This window comes from Colletes gigas, unplaced genomic scaffold, assembly GCF_013123115.1.
Source record: "Colletes gigas isolate AHSC1104 unplaced genomic scaffold, ASM1312311v1 Colletes_gigas_Sc00009, whole genome shotgun sequence".
In the NCBI taxonomy this organism is placed as follows: Eukaryota; Metazoa; Arthropoda; class Insecta; order Hymenoptera; family Colletidae; genus Colletes; species Colletes gigas.
This window is the reverse complement of record NW_025106638.1, coordinates 6,261,416-6,276,608: the sequence shown is the minus strand read 5'-3', so window position 1 is coordinate 6,276,608 and position 15,193 is coordinate 6,261,416. Positions and strand designations below refer to the sequence as shown.

Genomic DNA, 15,193 nt, shown 5'->3' with positions numbered 1-15,193 from the left:
TAAATTTTTTTTTTTGAAAGCGTTCTCGATGAAAAATTGCACATGCTGCCTGAGATAATCGATCGATCGAGAATGCGGCCGTGAATTTCGATTCATCGATAGGAAGAAGTTCGTTCCTGCGCTCACGTAAGTCACGTAGTAGAATGACAGTTCTGTGGGCAAGTATCGTGCGAACATGCACAATCACTTATTCCGCTGTCAATTAATCCACGTGATGACCGAAGATTCATGATCGTTCCTTCGACCGTTGCATATCGTTTTTCCGGACGTGTGGCTCGAATAAAAATCTCTTCCACCGATGTCACGGCTACGTGTCATGGATAATCGAGGGGAACCGATTCATAAAGACACACGTTACTAATCAAGGATATTTAACGCAAAAAGTATTCGTAACACGGAATGATTTATTCTCCGTAATAGGCTTATCAAATCATTAAAAATGTCCAGTTGCTGATGCGACCAGCCGATTATCGCTCGACGTTCCGTGGTTCGCGACGATATTTGACGTATAGTTAGTGAGCAATTTCAAAATTACGTCGTACATCTCGTTCCAGCAAACACCTTTCATGGAATTGTATTCGCAATTTGTCAAAAGTTGGACAGAAATGTGTTAAATGACTTCGTGATTAGTATAAACAACGTTAACGACGCAATGGAAAAATTTGCCGTCGATTTGGACAAAGTTCTCGACGATTTTGAATTTAACGAAGGTGAGAGTTTTTATCTCTTGGGATTCTACAATATTCACGATATATTTTGTTCTTTTCGACGACTATGCTCGTCTCTTTCGATTAGATTCTTATCGAATTGTTTTTACCGTCGTTTAATTTTGAAAAAATAGTTTTACGAAAAATAACATCTTTTTCATACAATTAATACATCTTTCAGATTGCGCTGAGCAAATAGCATCTGTTAATCCTTCAACGAACAATGCATCATCTTCCACGATTAAGTGTAACTTGGAACCTTCGGTCTTGAAACCTTACAATTATCTTTTGATAGAGTCTAGGAAAGCCAACAAAGAATTCGATGTTATATCATCTTTGGAAAGGCACAAGGATTTACAACAAACAGCTACGAGAAGTATGTGTGTCGGTGACAAACACACAATTCCTGATGTTGTTGACTATAGTAAAGACGAATCAACAATAGATAGTGTAGACAGCGTAAATCATTTTTATATGCAAGAATGCACGAATGACAGTAAACTAACACAGAAACAGGCTGTCTCATCTTACTCTGAACAGGTTCCTTTGACAATACACAATGACATATCTCAAAAGTTGATCCAAAAGCAACAAAATGGTAGTAGTAGTCCAAAGATTGGCAATAGGTACGATAAGAAACTGAATCAATTTAATACCAAGCCCAGTGTTAGTAACGTCTTCAGTAGTTTGAACGAGTACATAAACGCGCCGCCTGGTAGCTCGGATTGTATTCACTCTGTATTAGATGAACCAGAAGTACAATCCAATGTAGAAACTAAAACAATTTGGCGCGGAAACGAAGTACCTCGATTAATTGAAAGTTCTGTTACAGATACCAGTGAGAGTATATTGCTTAAACAAACAAATGACATAATTAATACAAGTAAAGAAGCATCGGTTTCAGGTCATCAAGACGTCGCAGTACCCGTAACATTAGAATTGCCTGTTACTTGTGAAAGTAGTATCGAAGAGGACAGCTCAAAGAATATCCATTTACCAGATATCGAAGAAACAAAAAATGAAACAGAACTCTTTAGAAATTCAATGGGAGTCGAAACGTGTAGTGGATTAAGCATTGAAGCAGAAGTTGTAAACAACAAAGTACATAATAAACATAATTTTGATCATGTACATGGAAATACAGATACAGTAAGCAGAGAAAATAATTCACTATTTGAGTGCCCTTATGCTCAGAAGCCTAGTTGTAAAAAGGAGCCTGTAAACCAATTAGAGCAAAATAAGAATTTAGATACAACAAATTCCGATTCAGTCGAAAAACACAAGGATAATTTAAACCTGGAACATAAACCACTTGGATTCGGTAGCATCAATAATTTATCGGAAGAGGAACTGACTCAGTATTTAGCTGAACTGGAAAAAGAAGAGATATTGAAGAACGAAAGTAATAAGCACGAAAACACTACGACGCATAAACTGCATGAAACTGTATTGGGAAATGTAATGCAAAGTACGACGCAAGAACAAAAGGATGAATCATCGATGTTGAAAGATACAGTTGCAGAACCTTCTAAAACGATACAGGAAGAATTAGATGAAAAATTGGAAATCGTTTCGGTGATTGACCATAAGAAAGAAGAAATTGATACGGAAATAGAGACTGATTTATTAAAGAAACAAAATCAACAACACTACGATGAACGAGCGAAAAAAGATGTGCGTAGCGATGTCTTAAATAATGTATGCAGTAGAGAATCAAAGTTATCGCATACGGATAAAAACGAGACGGAGAAACGCGAAGATGTTCATATAACTTTAGAAAACGAATCTGTGCCTAATGCAGAAAATATTAAAGACGTTCAAGAATATTGTACATACAATATAAATATTAATCACGAATCATCGACTAGCGATAAAATTGAAACGGAATTAAGAGAGCAGAATGAATGTCCTGCGCAATATAGTCAAGCTTGCGAATTAAAAATGCAAAGCAACGTCGATAATAACTCCGAAGAAAGTATTTCGATAACGTCCGAAATAAAAGATCTGAACGACGCGGCGCCGCATTGTGACGAATCAATGTCCAAGTCCGTGGAAGCTTCCATAAAATCAAATACGAGCGATACCAGCGACGAGTCGGAGAAGCCGGTACGACCTCGGACTTTGGATATCGTTTTAACAAATAATACAGATGACCATCAAATACTTGGCTCTACGAGTGATACGTCGGGTCAAGTGCCGTCCGATGTCGATGGCACGAAAGAAGATCAAGGATCCTCGCCGGATATCTTGGATAATTCCTTACCAGAATCTAATTCAGCTTTGGGGAAGCAGCCTCCGTTCTGGGTACCAGATAGCGACGCACCCAGTTGTATGTTCTGCGATGTAAAATTTACAGTAATCAAAAGGCGGCATCACTGTCGTGCATGCGGAAAGGTATTATGCAACAAATGCTGTAGTATGAAATACAAATTAGAGTATCAAGGTAACATCGACTCCCGCGTTTGCGTTTCCTGTTATCAGCTACTTACGAAAGGTAATTGTCAGAACTTTTTTTTTTTATAATATAAGAAAAGGGACTGTAGTAAACAAATTTTTTTTTTCTTTTCAGCTGAAACTGGACAAGGTTTAGGAGAATGGTCTTCTGATTATCCAACGTGCATGAGCAACAACGATATCAATTCGCCCCAGGTACGTCGAATACAAGTTATATTGTAAACGATTGCTTTGTTCTTTTTTTCAAGTATGAACCCATAAATTCTGCTAGCGCATATTAACATTGTACGACCTCGTGTTGTTACACAGAATACGAATTACTAGTAGCTTGTAGCGTTTGTTTTCTATTAATACAGTATTGAATTAATATTTAATTGTTTTATAATTTTCATTAATTTATTAATTTGATTCAATTGTTTAGGACAATAGTGATATAGGATATCGTATTCATAGATGCCTGATTGTATAATTCTATTAGATTTTTATTTAATGTAAAATATTTGATATTCTTTTTTTTTATTTATAACTAAATTTTTTACGAAACATAGAAGATTGTAAGGCTTATTGAGTTTTTATAGTCAGAGAATTATTTCATATTATATACTTATTTCGAACAGATAAACATTTATTTTCCAAAGACTTATCACTTGGCTGTTTATTGCATCGACTATTTTAAAAAGTAGTGTATGTATTGTAATTATATTTAAGCAAAACATCTTTTTTTTTAATTAATCTAAACATTAGCATAAGTTTAATAATCACCTATAACAACTTGTTGAATACTTCTTTCTCGTTGTTTCCGATTAATTTGTGGGACATAAGGTTTAAGACAACTTCACAATCTTCTTACAATTATGAGACAGAAACAATGTCTCATATTTTAGTCAATTTGCAGTATTTAGAATTTATTCTTCTAAATTACAAGAATGATAAAATTTAGTAGCACGTTCAACATATTTGCATTGTGTTTCTTACGTGTTATAAATATTAGTTTTATATTTTTTTTCTTGTTTTCTTGTTAGATATTAATTTATATATTACAAATATAAGGCATGTTTTTTTTTTTTAACTGTAGCGTAATTTGTGAAGAGTTACTTGGCTGCTTTACATTTTAATTGCAATAAATGTCCAGTAAACACAGAAAATATTTGTGGTCAAATTAAGTTCCATGGACATATTAACATTAATAATTTGGAGCTCGATACTTAAGTTTCGTTAAACGTATTTGTTTTATTAAGTTATTTTTTTTCTTAAAGCCAGGTTCACTTGTTTAGTTATTTAATTAAGGAAGCATCGACTGAACCAAAACGATCAAAGGAACATTGTACTACTTCTGCGTATGTACTAATCTGTGTTTACTGGATGAAAAAATAAATGTGAATGTTAGGAGTATTCGACAAATGGTTATAGGGGAGACAGCCTAATCCAAATAATCCCATGGAGTACTGTTCAACTATACCACCCTTACAACAGTTAGCTGGCGGACTGCCCCCACCACCTACAGTCATGGTACCTGTTGGAGTTCTTAAAAGAGAAGGCGGTACAAAGACTCGACCCGAAGTTTCAAAGTCTGTTATGTTTAGCGATGGTAGGTAAAAATTACATGTAACATTAAATGATTTTAGACTTACATGGTGCAAAAAGAATGAAATACGTGCCTGGAAAGTTTATCTGGATTGCAAATGAATATATTTTTCAGTCAAAAGTTGTTGATGTTTCATAAACGTTTGAGTTGTTATACTGTCAGTCTTTGGCTTATGTCGTTAATTCATTCTAAAACTTTTATCCTGAGACAACCTTATATTTTTAAAAACTTTGTACGAGGATATAAGTAAAGAGCACAACCCATATTTAAAAATTCACTGTATAACTCAAGGACTTGCTGTATTATACAACTTGCTTAAGCACTCGAACTAAATTTTGCTCCGATAGCTTTCAGAGGATGTTGAATTTTTTATAATTCTGAAGCGATTAATTACTAAATGATTGACACGCAATAACTCTGTAGAGACATAGAGGTGATAACTCTATGTTGTAATCTGTACCTAACATACCCTGCATTACGTTTTAGTTCTTTGAGTTGAGGTTATATTCCCATCTCCATGTGCAATATTATTCTTTATTTTCGATCTCCTTAAAACGTTTCACCTTGTCATTGGCCCCGTTCCTTCCTGTTTGTTTTGGTTTTATGCACCTATAACTAAAACACAGGAATAAGGCCTGGCTGTGACCTGACAGAACTAGACATGTCATGGGACTTCAACCGGCCGTACCGGAAATTGGCAAGTATGATTATACCAACGCCTGGATCGTCCGTGCCGAGTACTTCTGTCAAAAGACAGAACTTGCCGCGTCTGGATCCAAATACCGGGAGTTACGTGCCGCAGGATCCCAATGCCCTCCCACCAACCGTAACGATACATAAAGGACGTAAGTAAACGAATCTATCTGAAATAAGTAGCTAGTTTGCTTTAACGTTACATTACACGGGTCCATTTGATTTAACAGGAGTGTCGTACCACGCTGTAACGGATGAAGATCTTCTCTACAAAACGATCAAAAATGAATGCGAACCACCAGTGATGTTCGCAATTAATCGGAATCTCTATGCCTATATTAAGATATTAAATTGTGAGTTTAGCCGGAAACAAGTATCGCGTGTATCAATTCGAAAAAGAACTTCTAACAAATTCCGCCTTTGCAGTGAATTGCTGCATAAATAAAACATGTTGGAACGTTACATCGAAAGGACTGGCGTGCGTTGGTCAGGACGAAGTTATATTATTAGTTGAAACGTTGCCGGATGAGACCCAGATACCAAAGGATCTCCTTATTTTCATCAACGAGTTATACCTCGAAGCTAACGCAGGTATTGTTTCACGTTTCATTCCAGCGGATTTGCAACGTAATTTAATAATCGTCGTAATACAGGGAATACGGTGTCCGAGTTGGGATTCTCAATATATCACGGAGGAAATCTTTTGGGTTCGCGGGAGCATGCAGGTTTCCTTTTTATACGACAAACGTTGCAGTGTTTACAAAAGATTGTTTTACCTCCCGCCCCATTCCTAGTTGGTCTTCTGGTGCATAGGTTTGTTTCGTTACGGTTGTAATAAAAGTTGTAAGAGATCTTGGAAATGCCTTGGAAATTAGCCGATTGTTGTCCCCATCGGTTCTTGGAACTCTGAAAACAAAAAGACATTATTTCCAGAAAGATATACCGTGCTTCCACGAGAAGAAGGTACAGCGTGTTTACATCCCCACTCTTGTTGCAGTCCGCTGCCTCACAGGTATTGGTCGAGAACGGTGACGAAGATCGGTGACAGCCAATCAGCGGACTGCAGCAAGAGTGGGGATGTAAACACGCTGTGCCTTCTTCTCGTGGAATGACGACACCTCCGTTTCAGGTCACTACCAACATCTAAGGCGTTACCGTAGTTTCTTTCCTTTATTTTTCAGAAACGAAACTCGAAAAAATCTGTGCTAATTAATTAATTTCTTCAGGTGGGAAACGCCATGGGCCAAAGTGTTCCCATTGCGTCTTGTCTTGCGCCTCGGCGCGGAATATCGTTACTATCCTTGCCCGCTCTTTTCCGTCCGGTTCCGGGACGCTTTGTACTTCGAAATAGGGCACACGGTTATGAAGGTGCTGGCGGATTTCAGGAACTTCGGATACACGTTACCCGGCGTTAGAGGATTGACTATACACTTAAGGAACAGAATGACGGACGTAATGTTCCCGAAGAATCGATACGATCAAGTGATTAAAGGTTTGAACAACTCGAACGATCATGTATTAGCGTACGCATCGAATTTCAGCATAACCGCGGACTCGCATTTGGTCTGCATACAAACAAACACGGGCGACGAGAGCAGTTATCAGACGCAAGCGATAAGTATCAACAACAAACCGAGAACAGGTGCGTTTTTGATTCGTAACAAACGTGACGAAAAGACTGCTAATAATGTTGCGTCGTTGCCTTTCAGTATATTTTAAAATTAATGTCTGTCGCTTGATTTAGTGACGGGGACGAGTTTCATTGTTATTAACGGCGCGTTAAAATCATCGATGGGTCTCTCAGCCAAATCGAGTATAGTGGAGGATGGTTTGATGGTGGAAATAATGCCGGAAAAGATGGAGGCCTTAAAGGCGGCCCTCAGAAATATGCAAGACTTTTCCATCGGCTGCGGTCGACAAGGAGCACCAGAGCCGGACGAGACAGTGAACATAAAATGGGTCGATAACGACGTTCAGTTTAATCTGGGGTAAATGTCATTATAGTTGTTTCTTCGAATTATCTTAATTCGTCGTGTTAACTGTTGAGATTCGTTATTTGATTTTAGAGTTAAGAGTCCTATCGACGGGCAACCAATGGACGGTATTCCATCTATCAGAGTACGTAATGGTATTCATTGTAAAGGAACAAGCAGATTCATTCGTTGGAGAGAAGTATTTATTATTAAGGTATGTGCAGTGATAAATATACATTTACATTTGCCATCATCGCGAATCTTTGATGCTAGAACTACAAAGATGGTAAAAACTGGCTTATTTTGTCGTTTTTATGTCTTCCGTTGAGGTCAGAGTTTGGCAAAATGTGACCGATTTGATGTTCTTTCTTAAATAATAAATTATCTTTCGATTACTATAAAATGACATCAAACAAATGTAGCTCGAACTGTTTCTGTTCAAAGTCTGACGACCATCCGAACGGGGTTCATGATCCAGTAGATATAAATAAATTATCCGGAAACATAGCGAAAGCAACGTGTACGGCTTTAGTGAAGCTACTGGATCTTCTAGCTACTGCTGGTTTAATGAAACTTGGCGTTAGAACTACCATTCATCCAGATAACGTAAGTTTCTTAAATTTTTTTAATTAACCCTGCTGTTTCCCCGAGTTACGGTACACGTTTTTACTTCTTCCGCGTGTTTCCTTTGCGTTAGAAACACAAATTCTTTCAGGCAATGAAAAGTACCCAGCCAGTAATGTTAACAAATACCTGCAAAAGTTCAAATTTTATTTAGGGTCATGCAGACCCGAGGAAAACAGCAGGGTGAAAGGAAAATTTTATCAGAATACTCTGTTCTTTGAAGGAAAAAAAAAAAAACATTAATAAAGTTATAATATAACACTAGGTGGGTTATGAAGCTGGTAGCGAAGGCATGAAATTGCCACCGATCTACATGAACAGTTTGGACAACGAATTAATTCAAGTCCTGCATAAAGCAGCGCAAAGCAGTCAAGATACGCATACGGTGCTTGAATTAATTTTCTACATACTTAACTATTAAAATCTATCCCCGTCTGCTCCTGTTTTGTTAACAAGTTTATCGAACGAAATATAAATATGCAAAGGGTCGCGCGACATCTGTGCACCCGACATGTATAATTTAAAAATTCGTGAAACTATTGAAATAGATGAAAAACGAGGGGAAAAACATTTTCTATTTGAATACTAACCACCTACATAGACAACACAAAAGCGCTTATATATATATATACATATATATATATCATGATATGTACTGAATCATGTCCAGTAAAGATATAAGAATAACTATTAATATGCAAATATAAATAATAATTACTAAGTGAAAGAGCATTGTGAATTTAAAGGTAGATACTCGAATTTGTTTTAAATTATATTAGCTTTATTCCTTTGGTGTCTGGAAATCAAATTCTCTGTTTCTTATTATCTTTTATTCGGAAAACATTGGCGACGAACGTAAATTTTTTTTTTGTATAAAGAATTTTAGGAAATTTTTAATTGTTTCCAGTTAAAAATAAAACGAGATACCATCATTTGTTATTTACATTATGTAAATATATTCGTTTTCTTGTTATTCGTGTAATATTTGTACAATGATAGTTAATAGTATTTTTTTGACAAAAGAGTATTAAAAGTGTTAACTTGGTAAATAAAATGGTTTTTGTTAATCTCTACGTGTTTTAAGGAAACGAAATCTTCACTTGAAATAGTTATAAAAATGTTTTTAATTAAATTCGATTAGTATAGTCTAGCAAAAGATTGAAAGGAAGTCATTAGAATATTGAATTTCAAGAGACTGTGTAAGCAAAGGACTATATTTAAAGCTAATCTAAGTATTCCGATTATTATATAAGGAAATGTGCAGTTTTCTTTAACAAAAAATGATAATATTCGTTAGATTTATTAAACAACTTGTATACAATTGTACATCTAAAGTAGGAAAAGCATTTGAAGAATCTCTCAAAGTTTGTACTTAACATATGTTGAAAAATTCCATGATATTTTATTAATCAAAATTTCTTCCAAAAGGTAAAAAAAAGAACATACCTATCTTGAAGTAGATATTTTATTTGATATTTTAGCTAATAAGGAATGTATAACACAAATAGTTTTGTGCAGTTAGTAATGATAATCTGTAAATATGTATAAAAGGTACATATTGTATGAATTCTGTTGCAATCGAACAAATTTCAATTTCGAAAGCAGTTAACAGTGATTAATATAAAAAAAAAAATGTTATCTTAGTCTACTATGTGTATTTTTGTGATAACAATACAATATTGTGATTGTATTAAGTATTTTATTTTAGTAGTATATAGTTTTTTATTTTATTGTTTACGCTTTGAGAAGCTATGTGCCGTGACTATTCTACGATCGAAAGTTTAAACAAAAGTGTGATCATGTTTTACGGTGAAGAATATTGCCGCGGATGATTGAGATATGACAGAAATAACTTGAGTATTCTATCAGGTATACGGTAGGTATATATGTATAAATATCCGTAGAAATTTATTTATATTAAAGTCAGTTTAAGTCGTGGTTAAAATTGAGCGGTCGTATTTTTTTTTTAAATAACAATACCGGTATTTGTTTCCATGTTATTATTGCTATTTGATAAATTGATTGTAATACCTGTATTACTGCGGTTGAAAACTCATTTTGACGAATAGAGGCTTCTATCACACTGCGTATATTACTAACTATACCCTATACCCGATCTTATTCCGAAAGCAATTTCCACTTCGTTAAATAAATGTGTTGGTCTCTTGAACTACCAATTCGTAATGCCACCTCGCCCGTAAATTCTCGTATTTTTATTTCATTAATTACAAACGCGGCAAGATTGTTTTAACGAAATACGCCGTTACTTATTCTCTGTTGATCGTACGTGCACGCGTGCGTTTAAATACGTCTCGTGTTTTAACGCGCCAAGAATCGTGTGGTAAGGAATGAAAATAACTATCGTCCTTCCGCGAGAAGAAGGCACAGCGTGTTTACATCCCCACTCCTGTTGCAGTCCACCGACTCACGGGCATTGGTCGAAATCGGTGACGAAGATCGGTAATAGCCAATCAGCGGGCTGCAGCAAGAGTGGGGATGTAAACCGTGCTGTGCTTTCTTCTCGTGGAAGGACGATACACACTTTAGTGCGAATTTAAGTCGTATTCTCTGTCGTGCGTGAAGAATGAAAACTGCCGAAGAGCTCTGACCGAATACATTCCAAGGAGGATACTTTCAAGTAACTCCCTGCATATCGTTTAGAAAGTACTTACATACGATATCTAGAACAAAATGGAGAAACGTTTGTGTCCACTGTTTCGTAGATAAAAATTAATAAGTTGTCCATGTTCGTTATATCATTGACAGTTGATATGGTATGATCATGGCGGAATCCACGAGTACGTTGGAGAATGATAAAGTTAAATGTAAAATTTTAATTGTCGGTGCCGGAATGGCCGGATTGTCGGCCGCGAATCATTTATTGAAAAACCATGAAACCGATTTTTTGATTGTCGAAGCACGAAATCGGATAGGCGGTCGTATCGTCGCTATAAAAATCGGTGAGTCTCTACTTAACCTATTTTACAATTCCCTTAATCGATAAGAGTTCGAATTTCTTTATTTTGGTTTTTTGATTTTAACCAAAATAATTCTTTCATGCTTCCGGTATACCTTTCGTATTTCAAGGAATGGTCAAATTATTACTTTCTTACTGCGTAATTATGAAATTTAATCGTTAGCCTACTAATCGGTACATTATTTATAACGATTACCTTCTTTGTCTGAATAAATAAATCGTAACATTGATAAAAATGTTTACTAGATCGAGGGACTCTGATTTAACTTTCGTTTGTAATTAAACTCTAATTTAGATTTAAATAAGGTGTATATTTCAGGGATCTCAAAAGTTTCAGAAAGTAACTGTTTCAAACTGTTGTGTATCGATTCTGATCGAAAGTTAGTCAGTTATTCCATTGTTTCGGTTTCCGTAACTGTTTCAAGACCCAAAACTGATATTATAACAGTTTTGATAATCTGATATATTTTAATGTAGGCAATGAAAAAGTCGAGTTAGGTGCGAATTGGATCCACGGAGTCTTAGGAAACCCAATGTTTGAATTAGCGATGGTAAATGGATTAATAAACATAGTACGCGTACCAAGGCCTCATAAAGTTGTTGCGGCTATGGAAGACGGCAAACAACTACCCTTTCCAGTTTTGCAAGAAATCTACGAAGCTTATGTGTGTTTTCTAAGGCGATGCGAAGAATATTTTTTAAGCCCTTATAGTCCCCCCGATGGAATAAACAGCGTCGGCGCTCATGTCGCGTTAGAGGCTGAGATTTACTTATCATCTTTGCCAATCGAAGATAGAAGAGTTAGACAATTGTTATTCGACTGTTTACTTAAAAGAGAAACCTGTATTACTGGCTGTGATAGTATGGAAGATGTTGATCTTTCCGAAATGGGCTCATATGCAGAATTACAAGGTGGCAATATTAGTCTTCCAGACGGATACAGCGCTATATTGGAACCTGTCGCAAAACACATACCAAAGAACAACATTCTTACCAGACACGTTGTTACTAAAATTAGGTAAGAAGAATTTCATATTACGACTTCCGAGAAACGAACGGATCGATACTTGCCGGTATCGTGCGATGCATGTTCATATACAAGTCTGCTTATTGCAGGTGGCAAAAGAGAAATTGCATAGATGTAAATTCTGAAAATAACTGTTCCAATATGAACACCATTATAGAGATACAATGTGAAAATGGAAAAACGATACTAGCGGAACATGTGATTTGTACATTGCCATTAGGAGTTCTTAAGGAAAAAGCTAACGATATATTCGATCCGCCTCTACCTAAATACAAACTGGACGCCATAGACAGACTTCTGTTCGGTACCGTGGACAAAATATTTTTAGAATACGAAAGACCGTTTCTGAATCCTGGTGTGTCGGAAGTGATGCTTCTCTGGGATGACAGAGGGTTGGCGGAAGAGGAAAAGCAAGACATTAGCAAAACATGGTTCAGGAAGATATATTCTTTTACTAAAATTTCAGAAACCTTGTTATTAGGGTGGATTTCGGGGAAGGCTGCCGAATATATGGAGCGGTTAAGTACAACGGAGGTTGCAGATGTGTGCACGACGATATTGAGAAAGTTTCTCAACGATCCGTTCGTACCAGCGCCAAAGAATTGCGTACATACCTCGTGGCACTCGCAACCGTACACTCACGGTTCCTATACCGCAATGGCGGTCGGTGCGAGTCAATTAGATATCAATTGTTTAGCCGAGCCTATAAAACAAGAGGACGATCCATCGAAGATCGTAATAGCGTTTGCTGGCGAGCATACGCATTCTTCCTTTTATAGTACGGTACACGGAGCGTATTTGACCGGTCGAACCGCTGCCCAAACGCTTCTGGAGTCGAAAAAGAACGAAAAGAACTCGTTGAGTCTCATTTGCGAAGACACAAATGACCTTAGCTCGTGGATACAAGGGATCTCCTTGAACTAATAAATGTTCGGATTTATTAGAAAATGAACCGAAGGTTATTCTGTATGTCGACGTTTTCACACTTATCGAGCACAATTTATTACCGAGGTACGAACGATATTTTACACATTGTCAAGGCGGTGACGAACGTGATCTATAGGTGTTTAGTATTAATGCGAAATTCGTAAACTGTTTTTTTTTCTTTTTTTTTTTTGTAAATACCGTAGAGGATTGTTTATATTATGTACATAACGATGCCTGTTTAAAAATCTTAAGACTTCATAAACGTGCATTTTGTTGATTTTACGGCACGGTCTCGCCTTTCTTTGTCGACCAAGAAAGGAACGACGTTTGAAAATCGTATTGCAAGACGATGCTTAATTTTATGGGATCACCTAACGCGTAGTACAGAAGTTTTATATATTCAATGCCGTCGGAAATGCTTTCTATCGTAGGCAGATTATTTCAAAACGTCCGCAATTGTTAGTCATTACTAGGGTTGTCATCTTTTTAACACCGCTGAATAACCTTTTAATTAATTAGGCATGTTTACGATATGTTTTGAATCTTGTCCGTGTTTAAAACACAGAGAAGTGTAGCAGTTGTTGAAATTTCTGCGAAACAAGCAAAGCTTGCTAGTTTGTTATCGTTTCGTTCATTTTAAATTTGAATAATTCTGTCACGAAAGATTTTTAATGGCGGAATGTCAAGAGTGGAGTGTTGTGCACAAAAATATGAAAGTCAGACAGGTGGCAGCCCTGGTTATTATATCAAATAATGAAAATATATTTGTTGTTTGATTTGCGTTTGCAAGATAAGGGATAATATAATGTTAGTGCAACATTATTTCGAATCCATATGTTATGCAACCAAAAAGATTAAATCAAACACTCATATTTCCATAGAAATTTTAGCGATATTCATCGTCGAATGCATATGCGTGCATGATTACACGCATACGTTTATGCACACAGTTTGCAAAACACTTGCAAAAATTCCTAAGTTACAGACTTTTATTTAACGTGAAATTAGTATTCTCTATGTTCCATTTTTAATTATTTTTACTCGGAAGTATTATAAGAAAAGTGCATTTTATCTAGTCACATTGTGTTAAGCAATTTAGTTTTAAACGAGTAACGAAATATCCGTCGTTTTTATGGTTTTTATGGCTAGTTTGCAATAAGATCAATCACCAACATGAATTATCATGTGAATCGATATTCCATAATTTTGTATAATTAAAACACTAGAATAGACAATTTCGAGTGTGTCCCGCTACTTTTAAAACATGACAAAAACCTTTGCAACGTTGTTGTTTTATTACATATATATATATATGTATATGAAAAACCTTTTGAAAATATTTTTTCAGTGCATAGTTTGTATTTCTAAGATCCTAAATAATTTTTCTGCAACTGCCACTCAATATTAAATCATGACAACGCAAATCGAAGAATAACTCGTAAAAGACAAAGAAATGTTATATTATGCACAGATAGTATTATAACTGAAATAAATAATTTTTAGTAATTATCTTAATTGATTATTTCACACTCTTGGTCAACCTGTATGTACCATTTCCAAAACGGATAGAAAAACAAAGCAGAATATATTATTAATTCGATTCGATGAAGTCGATATTTAGAAATAGTTTATTTAGTTTTCTTAATTAAGAAAGTTTAACGTTGTTTTCAATTGTGTTATGTAGGCACAATTTCACTGTGATAAAAGAGTTATTTCGTTGATGCAATGTCGAAGATATGTATATCTTTTATTTAGTCCGAAGTAAGACAGCTGGAAAAAAAAGTGAGGTATTTTTACACATACATGTGTCGTCGTTTAGAAATAAGCAATACCTTTATTGTTACGTCAGTTTGTACATTTATTGTACAAATAAATATTATACATCATATTTTTAAGCAACTATGGCATTACTTAATTATGTACAGGTACAGAAATTCTACTCGTAGAATTTGATTACAATTTGTATCTGTACATCAATTCGCGAGATTAATAACGATAATATGAGTATATTACGTGCCGTGATATTAAACGCATAATTTAATTTGCCAAAGAGCATTATGGTATCAACTAGCTTTCTCGAATGACAATGTGGCGGCCAAGGCACCACATACGCCTTAGCCGTTCGAAGCCGCTACAATGTATGGTTGCACACGAGACGATGGTTGCACACGAGACGACCAGAGCCGCGTGAGCCGAAAAGCCGTTGTCGTCGTCTCTGACCGTCTT

At 35.9% G+C, this 15,193-nt stretch overlaps 2 protein-coding genes and 1 long non-coding RNA gene across 5 annotated transcripts; 2 read left to right on the top strand and 1 right to left on the bottom strand.

Moving 5' to 3' along the window:
• Positions 1–34: 34 nt before the first annotated feature.
• On the top strand, positions 35–8,953 carry LOC122397310 (zinc finger FYVE domain-containing protein 9). Of its 3 annotated transcripts, XM_043396422.1 has the most exons (14): positions 35–383; positions 555–710; positions 889–3,201; positions 3,277–3,356; positions 4,572–4,749; positions 5,373–5,591; positions 5,670–5,792; positions 5,866–6,030; positions 6,093–6,252; positions 6,666–7,081; positions 7,184–7,427; positions 7,506–7,626; positions 7,857–8,018; positions 8,302–8,953. In XM_043396422.1, exons 2-14 carry the CDS (start codon positions 653–655, stop codon positions 8,455–8,457), a joined length of 4,395 nt encoding a protein of 1,464 aa, XP_043252357.1. In that variant the 5' UTR covers positions 35–383; positions 555–652; the 3' UTR covers positions 8,458–8,953. The 3 variants fall into 3 exon arrangements, with proteins under 3 accessions (XP_043252357.1, XP_043252359.1, XP_043252358.1); XM_043396424.1 differs by having other exon boundaries at positions 35–710; positions 4,635–4,749; XM_043396423.1 differs by having other exon boundaries at positions 35–710; positions 5,400–5,591.
• On the bottom strand, positions 4,757–10,347 carry LOC122397311. Its single transcript, XR_006259101.1, has 4 exons — positions 10,068–10,347; positions 6,216–6,345; positions 5,435–5,609; positions 4,757–5,361 (listed from the first exon to the last, which is right to left on the bottom strand). It is a non-coding gene; the product is annotated as an uncharacterized LOC122397311 (long non-coding RNA).
• A 274-nt stretch (positions 10,348–10,621) lies between these two features.
• On the top strand, positions 10,622–14,647 carry LOC122397206 (peroxisomal N(1)-acetyl-spermine/spermidine oxidase). The gene is made up of 3 exons (XM_043396207.1): positions 10,622–10,996; positions 11,491–12,031; positions 12,130–14,647. The coding sequence occupies exons 1-3, from the start codon at positions 10,813–10,815 to the stop codon at positions 12,962–12,964; spliced, it is 1,560 nt and encodes a 519-aa protein (XP_043252142.1). The 5' UTR covers positions 10,622–10,812; the 3' UTR covers positions 12,965–14,647.
• Positions 14,648–15,193: the final 546 nt, after the last annotated feature.